General features: G+C 34.6%; 1 protein-coding gene across 2 annotated transcripts in view; it reads right to left on the reverse strand.

The window, feature by feature from the left end:
• Window positions 1–3,117: 3,117 nt before the first annotated feature.
• Window positions 3,118–11,956, reverse strand: part of LOC107712308 (endoplasmic reticulum-Golgi intermediate compartment protein 1-like) — a 14,180-nt gene continuing 5,341 nt past the window's right edge. The window contains exons 2-8 of one of the 2 annotated variants that reach the window (XM_016517526.1): window positions 11,134–11,195; window positions 8,741–8,768; window positions 7,910–8,004; window positions 5,336–5,460; window positions 4,978–5,082; window positions 4,833–4,893; window positions 3,118–3,402 (exon numbers count right to left, since the gene is read on the reverse strand). In XM_016517526.1, the coding sequence (XP_016373012.1) occupies window positions 3,293–3,402; window positions 4,833–4,893; window positions 4,978–5,082; window positions 5,336–5,460; window positions 7,910–8,004; window positions 8,741–8,768; window positions 11,134–11,195 (586 nt within the window). In that variant the 3' untranslated portion in view covers window positions 3,118–3,292. Of the gene's footprint in view, window positions 3,403–4,832; window positions 4,894–4,977; window positions 5,083–5,335; window positions 5,461–7,909; window positions 8,005–8,740; window positions 8,814–11,133; window positions 11,196–11,956 lie in introns of both variants that reach the window. The other variant, XM_016517525.1, reaches the window with a different exon arrangement.

Below are 11,956 nucleotides of genomic sequence, written 5' to 3' on the forward strand. Positions count from 1 at the left end.
CAGAATTATGAGATATAAACTCTGAATTATGAGATATAAATTCTGAATTATGAGATATACATTCTGAATTATGAGATATAAACTCTGAATTATGAGATATAAATTCTGAATTATGATATATAAACGTAATTATGAGATATAAAATCTCAGAATTATGAGATATAAACTGAATTATGATATAAAAACTGAATTATGAGATATAAACTATGAATTATGAGATATAGAATCTGAATTAGGAGATATAGAATCTAAATTAGGAGATATAGAATCTAAATTAGGAGATATAGAATCTGAATTATGAGATATAAACTGAATTATGAGATATAAACAGAATTATGAGATATAAACTCTGAATTATGAGATATAAAAACTGAATTATGAGATATAAAAACTGAATTATGAGATATAAACTATGAATTATGAGATATAGAATCTGAATTAGGAGATATAGAATCTAAATTAGGAGATATAGAATCTAAATTAGGAGATATAGAATCTAAATTAGGAGATATAGAATCTAAATTAGGAGATATAGAATCTAAATTAGGAGATATAGAATCTAAATTAGGAGATATAGAATCTAAATTAGGAGATATAGAATCTAAATTAGGAGATATAGAATCTGAATTATGAGATATAAACTGAATTATGAGATATAAACAGAATTATGAGATATAAACTCTGAACTATGAGATATAAAAACTGAATTATGAGATATAAACTATGAATTATGATATATAAACTGAATTATGAGATTTAAAAAAATCTGAATTATGAGATATATAATCTGAATTATGAGATAGAAACTCTGAATTGAGAGATATAAAATGTAAGAGATGTACTGCGTTAGGCTAACTGAGACTTGCATATCATTGCTCTCTTGTTGATTTTGATTGCTTCCATTGTCTTCATTTGTAAGTCGCTTTGGATAAAAGCATCTGCTAAATGACTTAATGTAAAATACTCCAGTACTGTTTGAACTGAATACATGTGTTCTTCATATTCAAGAGGGGGGAATTAATTTTCTTTATAGGGGAAATTATTTTTAACAATATATAAACAAGCCCTCAGGGTCACTCCCACTCAGAGTGTAGGCGTCAGTGTGACACACTGAAAAACTACATTACCCATGATTCTACAGAGAAATCTCCACCAATCAGTGAACTCAAATGAGCAAACCACACCAAAAGAGCTTCTCCCACTCCCATGAAGCACTGTAAATGATGTCTCCCTACGCTCTCAAACCATCTAAATATTTGAATATGCATATTTTGCAATAGACATAAAATATATTGTTTTAATATGTATATATAATTAACAACAATATTTCTCAATCGTTTTTATTTGATTATGCCTTGTTGCAATGCTTGTGGGGTTGAAGTTCTTTCCCTCGATAAAGTAAAGTACAAAATAATCTTGTACCTTTTGTTTTTTCGTCCAATTTTCAAATAGTTTTTTGCTTCAAATTAAAGTTTGAAAAATTGTGATTCGCCTTGTAGCTGGCTGGTTTGGTTTCAAGGCTTATAACTCTGTAAAATAGGCTTTTAAAAAATCCCTATAGGAAAAACGAATGGGAAGAATACTTAGGGAACCAAGGCCTCTCAAAATCTTCATTTGTAAGTCGCTTTGGATAAAAGCATCTGCTAAATGACTTAATGTAAAATACTCCAGTACTGTTTGAACTGAATACATGTGTTCTTCATATTCAAGAGGGGGGAATTAATTTTCTTTATAGGGGAAATTATTTTTAACAATATATAAACAAGCCCTCAGGGTCACTCCCACTCAGAGTGTAGGCGTCAGTGTGACACACTGAAAAACTACATTACCCATGATTCTACAGAGAAATCTCCACCAATCAGTGAACTCAAATGAGCAAACCACACCAAAAGAGCTTCTCCCACTCCCATGAAGCACTGTAAATGATGTCTCCCTACGCTCTCAAACCATCTAAATATTTGAATATGCATATTTTGCAATAGACATAAAATATATTGTTTTAATATGTATATATAATTAACAACAATATTTCTCAATCGTTTTTATTTGATTATGCCTTGTTGCAATGCTTGTGGGGTTGAAGTTCTTTCCCTCGATAAAGTAAAGTACAAAATAATCTTGTACCTTTTGTTTTTTCGTCCAATTTTCAAATAGTTTTTTGCTTCAAATTAAAGTTTGAAAAATTGTGATTCGCCTTGTAGCTGGCTGGTTTGGTTTCAAGGCTTATAACTCTGTAAAATAGGCTTTTAAAAAATCCCTATAGGAAAAACGAATGGGAAGAATACTTAGGGAACCAAGGCCTCTCAAAACGTAAGTACTGTTGCATTACGCCAAAACTCAAACCACTCCTAAAGCAAACATGCACATTTTAGATTATGTATTTATATTTATATTTTCTTTTGTAGGCCTGTTGTATAATGTAAGTAGCAGCACTGAAAAACATTAAAAAGTTTTTAAAAAACAATTACACATCCAAAGGGGGAAAATGATGAATAATAAGGCTTTTGCTTGCACAATATAAATGCATACAGGTCTGTGTTGGTTTTACTTCATATTACTTATTATAAATATTATAGAATTTTATTTGAAATAAAAATAATACACATTATTATCATATTACTACCTGTAATTAATCATCTTTCTGCTATCCAACTATTTCATTATTTAGTTTAAAATATTATAACCTAATAAAAATACAAAAACAATAAAATGTATGACTGTAAAACCCACACGAAAAAAGATAAATTAAAAGTAGCCTAATTGTGTGAGGATAAAACACTGATATGTCTAGTCAAATCTCCAGTTTAGAACAGTCTTTGGCCTAAAAGCAATACATAAAATAAGAATGAATTTAAACATTGTTGACAGTTACTCAATAAACAATTATACTTATATGAATATCAAATCAGTTGCTGCTGAACACTTTCAGGTAATGACTTTCTGTTTCACAGGCATGTCTCCTAGAGCCTTGCAGAGTCAAAGGTTTGACACTACACTCATACTTTAAGTACTTTTTACACCCTCTGAATAAGAACAACCTGACTACATATTAACTCACAGCACATGGCTCTCTGGTCATGTACACACATAATGCCGCCAGCTGTCACTGCAAATGTCCCCTGAAGTGCCTTTAGAGGTGATAAATGGTTGATGGTACTTAATAATAGAGAGACATAATTCATTCAGCATCTGTGGTAAACACAGGCTGATTTGGAAGCCATCAGCAAATCGCATTCATAAATTTAGACTCGTAATTTCAGACGAGCTTCTCAGTAACGTGGATATTTGTGGCTCAGATTACCTTGTTTGCCACAGTGTACTGGTAGGAAAATCTCTGCTTCCCTCCCAGGTCCTCGTAAACTGTAGGGACGATCTTGAGAATGTAATCGTGAGATGCTAAAGCTGAAGAAAAAGAAACGCATGGCTTCATGTCTCTAGAAATGATATACAGATTCAGAGGAACAGACAGGATGGTAGCTTATTTCAATTGAGTGACGTTGTTCTTTCTCCTGTTACTGTGATCTATTTATGTGCAATACAATCTGTGATGCGTGTTCGGTTGGATGCTCATAAGCATTGCACTTCGATGTCTCTCAGTTACACGAGTCGACAAATGGACAAGCGCAAGCAGTGTGTGCAGCAGTAAAGCAGTCTTGCTCATACTTAAAGGTTTAAACAAACTCCTACAGTAACTCAAAGTATTACAAACTCCTACAGTTACTCAAAGTATTACATTTTGTTACGTGTTACTTCTCTAGTATTAAGGACGTATGATTTTTAGGTCTACCTGGGGCACAGGATTTGATACGTGTTTTGGTACTACAATTAAGGTCTTTTCACTCCAAGGATGGACTTTAACTATAAAGTTATAATCATAGTTCTAATTCTATGAGAATAGTAAAGTCCACACAACAACAACAACACAGAGGAACAATACAGTTGGAATGACTTTCAGAACTATTTTTTTCCAGCTGATGAATAATAAAAACATTACTAGCCAATTAGAATCCACTTGACTTTTAAGAGGCTGAGCATTCAGAGAGTCTCTCTAACCTTGCCTTGCCAGATAGAAGATTTATTGCCATTTATACAAAGTCATGAGGGTCTGCAGGGGTCCTCTATGTGATATAATTTCCTTTATGTTTTTTCTGCATATTGATTACACCTCATGACTTTCTTGGTTGCGCCACATGACTTTTATTTGGCAGACAAAAATATTTAAAATATCACCAAGCAGCGAAGCAGTTCTGTTACAGTATTTTTCATAAACAATAATAATAAACGAGTATGGTAACACTTTACAATAAGGTTTTATTTGTTAACATTAGTAGTTAACAAACTAACAATGCAAAAAACATTTAATATTATTAGGAAATATCTGTATCTGTTAATATTATTTAACGGACCTGGTCTAACATGAACTAACAATGAACAGTTGTACTTTTAGCATTATATATTGCATATTTAATGTTACCAATTATTAATAAGTACTTTAATGAATGCATTGTGCATTGTTAGTTATTCTTAGTAAATGCATTAACTAACATAATGAAATAATGGGACCTTGTTATAAAGTTTTACCATGATAATGAGGCTTCCTCATTAGGATACCAGGGCAGTTGCATCACCCTTACATTGTTGACAAAAAATTTAATCCACTCTTCATTGAAGAGGTATATTCAAATCACTGCACATATGAATTGCATTTTAAAGTATTTCTGAACACATTTTTACAGAACTATATATACACACACACAAAAATGCCTTTGCTTTGCTTACGTACGCTATAGGTCTATAGAGTAAGCGTCTAGAAAGCTCACAAAAACACATACCATTGGACTGAAGTCTGTTGGCTCCACCTAATGCATTAAAAGCCCCCTGGACATGCTGCACCTGCAATTGAGTGACATGACACTGTGACACATGTTTGTTTTACATTGTCTATAATTCTTATTGACTGCATGTGGACGACCCAACCTGAAGCTTCTCCCCAAAGGCGAGTTTGTGGATGATGTGGGTCATATCAGGGCTCTGCGGCTGAGCAGTCGCACTGTGTGTTGACACATGAAAGTTTCCTGGAACCTACAGAAAACAGACCAAGTCAACACCATTATCATACAGGCAAACACATCAGATGGTACAATTTCCATTCACTTGAGAGAAGGCCTTTCATTTGAAGAGACAATAATGGTTAAGCCCTTCAGGTAGCATGTGAATCTACAAGGACACTAATGACACTCCTTATAGCTTCTAGCCTTATGATGAGAAGTTCCACAAGAAACATTCAACACCAAACAAGTAGAAAAGAATGCATTTGACATCAAGCACGTCTTACTTTATTAATACTGAACTCCCCTTCAAAGCGGCACCCGTGACCGTTGTTTAGAGGCACTTTCATTGAATTGTCTATGTGGCCCACTTCATGCCGCCCCATCTCATCCTGGATGTCCAAACCCACCACTATGTACATACAAATATATAGACACAACAGAAAATAGAAAAATACAGACACAGAGCTTGAAACACTTTCATTTACATTGTACAAAAGGACACTTTTACAATTACAATTTTAAAAAAAACCTTTCTCAACTGTTCTTGGTGTTTTTGGAGCTTGATAGAGTAACTGGCCAAGTAATTTTTTGGTGAACTTTAACAAACAAATATCTTCATACATATGCATCAAGTTCATGAGTTCAGTAGAATCATTATACACAACTGTTTATTTGACCTTTCACAGCTAAGAAATAAAAAACCTCAGTAGTGTGTCGTAGCAGATCTTCTGACAGTGGTGTATGCTAACAGCATGTTGTCACGCCCAATGCTATTTTAAGACTGCCTTCCTAAATGGACGAGAACGCAACACTGACTCTTTACCCCTGTGATGACTATACTATTCATGATCTCAAAAGCACAAAAAATAAAGGCCAGCCAGAAAATGAAAGGAAGAATGATTCTATTATACGCTTTCCAGTGTGTTTGACTATTTCCACTGAGCTAAACTACTGACGTTGCACTGGTCGCTCATTACTGATCGGACAATTCAAGCCTTAAACCACAACATCTTTTTTGCCAGTTTTTAGATTCCAGTAAACTTTGAACACAAACTCTCCACTCATTAAAGAGCAAATGTGTGAACGAAAACATTTAATTGCCTTTTTAAGATGCGTGCCCAGAATACTAAAGGTCTTGCAACATTTTCTTAGCGCATAAAGGAAAAAGCATCCACATTTTCCACATAAGCACACAAGTGTCGAAAAGTCACGTTGCTACTTCAAGGGAACAATGTGTATGCCTCAAAAAATTAAAACTAATTTAGCATGGTAAGAGTAACAACATGGAAAGACCACATGTACTTTTGTAAAAAAAAAAATTATAAAAACAAAAATCCTTTTCCGAGGATAACATGATATGGCATGTCAAATGCCATGTATCAATTATCAGTTATTATGGACCAAATTTAAGTCTTATGATCCATTCATAACATGTGCTATTATTGCTTTTATCATTCTAGACATTTCATCTGGTATACAATAAAATAAGCACAAAAAAAAAAAAAGCCCAATTGACTTGCATTGAAGTAACGACTCGAGTCATATATTGGGAGGCCAGAATTTCAGAGAGGCTTACATTTGACTTCAGAAGGCCAGCATTAACCACCTAGCAACCAACCACAACACCTTAGAAACCACTCAAGAATACATTACGTGCATATCAATCCCCTAACAACCACCCTAAACACCTTAGCATCATGGAGGCAACATGGGAAACAGGCACTCGCGTTCTTCAGAAAAGGTCAAACGTGACGTCTACTTGTACTTCTAATAGTTGTTTGAAAACAGTACATTAAATGAGGTCATTATTGAGATCACAGTAAGGCTTGTCTCTATGACTCATAACAAAATCAGACAAACTTGGGTTTCAGTCAGAAGGGCCTCGTTTAAAAGAAAATGCGTCTTCCATAATAGGCAGGACCTCTATTTCTCACCCGTGAGAACTGCCCAAGACGTTGCTCTGAACATAGTTTGGGCTCTGTGTAATGTGTATGAAACAGCACGTCTTTGCAAACATTTGAGGATCTGCCCGAAAATGACATCAGAGGTGACCACAATTCCTCTGAGGGTGGCGACCTTTATAAACACAATCTTTAAGTCACTTTGCAAACAAATTTCAACAGCAAGGGACATTGGTTATGCTTGGTAAAACTCATCAGTGGACCCGTATTTCTATGATCCCAATCTCAATATTTTTAGGATTTTTTCCCCAATTTATTGAGACAAAAGAGTCACATTCAAAATATTTAATAGCTATTTACCTACCAAAAATACAGTAAAAATCTGCATATAATCAATAAACACTTTTCACTAAATAAACACAAGGAAGAATATATAACCATTTACAGTTAAACGTTTCCTAATTTTATCTCACTAGCAAAGTTATTTGACACATTGCCCAGCCTTAATCTAAATAACTAGTGATCAAATATTGCCACAATATTCCAATTGTGACTTAATAGTTGATCACTAGTTAAATAGGGCATGTGACTGAATCATTTACGCAAACATGACATATCAAGTATTATTTGGCAAACTGGTATGCAGAGAATTACCAAATATGAAACAGTATTTCCCCATATTCTTGCTCTCGTATGACTATACGTTTCCCGTTTGATGGACAGATAGGTCTATCCTAATCCTTCTGTGACAAAGCCCACACAATACGTCTCAAACTGAGACTTTCAGTGATGGTAAAGTTTTGGATCCTTATCACAATGTACGTCAGGAGCTCTGCTAAATGAATTAAGATCCCACACTAACAGTAATGTCACTGCTAACACACATAACACGTCAACAAAGATGATAGATGATACACATGTGGTAAGAGTGTTTGTGTATTTTATGTATATACTCACAATCACAGTGTAAGTTTGGCAAACTGATGTTTAAACTCACATCTATCTTCCCCCCACTGTCCTTATCGGGGTCATCCACATATAGTTCATTTACTCTGTAAACACACACACACACACACACACATATGAAAACACAAACATTAAATATAGTACTGACAAGCATTAGCCATCTGTAAAGGTCAACTGCTAATAATTATGCAAGCCTGACAGTAAAATAACAAAATTGCAGCGAGTGCAATTTTCGTTTCCTCACTTCCCCCGGTGAACACTTGAAAGCAGTTGACAAACAGGCACCAATGTCTACGTCCTGTGTGAAACTGATCTGTCACTAAAGTTACAACAGTGTGATTGCATTCGGGTCATAGAGTCGTGCATCTTGAGTGTTGATAAAAACACCTCAAATAACCATTTTCAACAAAACCGAAACATTTTTACTAACTCTAAAAATGTCATGTGGTCTAACCATCGCACTAAAATCAATGTATTGTACACTAATATTATTTTGGATTCAAAAATATTCTGACCTGTTCTTGAGGTTGATTTTTTTTAGGTTCAGATTTTAAACTAGACTTTTTTTCCCCCTTCGTTATGATCTTTGGACTGTTGGATCACCTAGACATTTTTGATTATAAACCCCACCAAATAAATAAATAAATAAAATACAATTAATTTTAATTCAGAAATTAAAAAAACATTCATCATAACATGCTTGTATGTAAGTCTGTGTCTGTGTAAATTGTATTTATATATCTTCTGGACCCCCCCCAAAAAAAAAATCATGTCCTTGCCATTTTTGACTGATGTCTTTATGAGAACAACATTCATACATACATTTCTGTAGCGATGAATCCCGTCAGTTCTGAGAGAAAGAGGAACAACATGAAGACACAGCAGCATACTGAAACTGAGGGGATAAGAAAAGGTCAAGAAAACAATAGTGAACTGTTTGCATAACAATATGTTTGTGAAGATATTTTCAAAGTAACATTTTAAGTCAGTGCTTGCTGAAAGTAACTCATTTTCAGAAATGTTCTTTGTTGTTAGCAGTGATGTCATTTCTCAAAATTATGTCTGACCATGCAAAATTATTACAACAGGTCAAGTGTATATAAGAGTCAAAGGGGCATTACATAGGGGTGTTCAACAGGCGAATAAACGTGCATGGCTTTATTGCTCTGGTTAGTGTAATCGTTACCAAGATCAACATGTGACCAAATGAGTCAAACTAGAAAGCTGGCTGCAGAAGCTAGTGCATATTTACATGGAGACCGTCTCCAGTGATCGGTGGTCATGTGACTTTGTGGCTGACACGTCATACTCTGGTTTGTTCCAGTTTACTCAAGCTAATGTTTAGCTAAAACACAAACAATAAGGCGTGTCGCTATGACACATAGCTCACAGATTCAGCTTCAATGTCGGTTATATCACTTGCCCCACTTTAATGGAGATAATACTGGGAAAGAATGAACACTTTGATGATATAATTATTACTTGAGTTGATTCAATCAGACAGATGACGAGATCTTCTTTAAAAACAGGATGGATTAAATCATACAAATGATGCTATCTTCACTGATTTAGCTTATTGTCTTTTTCCCTTCCCTCTTTTATATCTATCTTTTTGTCAACTCTACAGAAAGGCAAAAAAGTTGATTAAATGAAATGGATGCGGTTATCTGTGTAGATCATTGATCTTTGTTTTCCCTGTTTCATTAACAGTACAGAAAAGCCTTAAAATCACACTCAATGAAACCAGACAGATGCAGTTTATCATAGTATTTGTATTGATTTTTTTCTGTCCTGTTTCCATATTGTTAACTATAAGGAAAAGCTTTAAAAGTCCATAAAATCAAACGGATCCTGTAATCTTAGTAGACGTTCATTTTGAAAAGATCTTAAAGGGATAGTTCACCTAAAAATGAAAATTCTGCCATCATTTACTCACCCTCATGTTGTTCCAAACCTGTATGAGCTTCGAAAAGTTGATTAAATGAAATGGATGCGGTTATCGGTGTAGATCATTGATTTTTGTTTTCCCTGTTTCATTAACAGTACAGAAAAGCCTTAAAATCACACTCAATGAAACCAGACAGATGCAGTTTATCATAGTATTTGTATTGATTTTTTTCTGTCCTGTTTCCATATTGTTAACTATAAGGAAAAGCTTTAAAAGTCCATAAAATCAAACGGATCCTGTAATCTTAGTAGACGTTCATTTTGAAAAGATCTTAAAGGGATAGTTCACCTAAAAATGAAAATTCTGCCATCATTTACTCACCCTCATGTTGTTCCAAACCTGTATGAGCTTCTTTCTTCTTCTGAACACAAAAAAAGGATATTTAGAAGAACGTGGGTAACCAATCAGTTTTGGGACCTCAATGAATACACAGTAGTCAAAATTTGAAGTGGATCAAAACCTTTCATCAAAGTTGTCCTAAAACCAAAACAATACCCGTTCTTGTCTTAGGACAACTTTTTAGACCCAATGTTGGCTACTGTATATGTACATATACATATATATATATATATTTTTTTTTTTTTCTCTCTCCATACTATGGAGGTCAATGGCAACAGTCAACTGTTAGGTTACCAACATTCTTCAAAATATCTTCTTTTGTGCTCAAGAGAAGAAAGAAACTCATACAGGTTTGGAACAACTTGAGGGTGAGTAATTGATGACTGAATTTTCATTTTTGGGGTGAAATATCCCTTTAACACAACTACACTAGATATTTACATTTGGGTACTTGAGAACTTTATCACAGAACTTTATCACGGTTAAGGAGCAAAATATTTAGGTTGAGTTTAGGGTTGGTCTACACAGGTTTCAGCAAACATTACTAAATCTTAAGTAATTCACTTGAGGCCAAAACAACAATGGACAGAGCCACAGGAATGAGTGTAGAATGACAGTCCTACGTATCATATTATCATGAGTCAAACGGCAACACCTAGTGTTACAAACATCCTTCCATCCAAATCATGAGGATACGATGAGCCATACTCAGTTAGGAACAGTTAGGAAACTAAAACTGACTCAGCAAATTGGTTTGGAAAAAAATACAACTGTGGATCAAAGGAGGAATGTTGATGTAAGCACACAAATGAAGCGGCAGTGTAGCAACAGGCAGTAAAAGCCAGTGCCAGATGAAGCAAGCTATTGGTTTACTGGAGTGGATGAGGGTCTATGATGGCAAATTAACATTATAAACATTGGCACTCACTAAAAGCTCCAGTATACGTGGGCTGGGTAAGATCTTTGGGCACTTTCCTGTAGATATCGAACCTGGAAGGAAAAGAGAGCGAAGAATAAGAGAGAAAAAAGAAAGGTAAACATTGCAGACTCCTGGGAAGAGTTCATGTGAAAGCACATTGTGTTCCCAGTGTAGTTTAAGGCATTACAGAGGACTTTAGGAATGTCCATGAAACACCGGCCCAGACGCAACAGTCCAAGCAACCCCCACTTCTTCAGTTACACCTCTCCCTCTGCATTCCTGCTTTTCAATCACAACCTTCTTCAACAACATATTTCTTCGCACAACATTGTGGCTGAGGTCAGAGCAAAGGCTGTCAGCACTGAATAAACACATCGATCACTGTGACCAGAGTGAATGTCAGGGAAGGCAAACAATACACATTTCAAAACTACATGCCTAAAAACTATTGGCTTAAAAAGGGCCCTTCAGGCTACACTACATGTCAAAATCGATATACATTTTTATTTTAAAATAAGATACATTTACTTGCAGTTTTGTTTTTCGCTGAATTACTGTCACTTGATTTTTTTTTTCCCCTTTAACCTAAATTTAGTGAGGTTTAGCCTGGAACAAGTGAAACACCTACAAACCAAACAAGACAAAATAATTACAAAACAAAATCTTATTTGTAATATATTTTACTACTCCAAAGAATGCATATTGTTTTAATTATGTTTACATATTTTGTTTAGGAAAACAAGATCGTTGAGTCTCACTAAGAAACAATCAAGGTGATATTTCAGCCCAAACCCATTAATATTTTGAATAAATAAAGCAAAACAATAAAAAA

This window comes from Sinocyclocheilus rhinocerous, unplaced genomic scaffold, assembly GCF_001515625.1.
Source record: "Sinocyclocheilus rhinocerous isolate Xijiao unplaced genomic scaffold, SAMN03320098_v1.1 scaffold808, whole genome shotgun sequence".
In the NCBI taxonomy this organism is placed as follows: Eukaryota; Metazoa; Chordata; class Actinopteri; order Cypriniformes; family Cyprinidae; genus Sinocyclocheilus; species Sinocyclocheilus rhinocerous.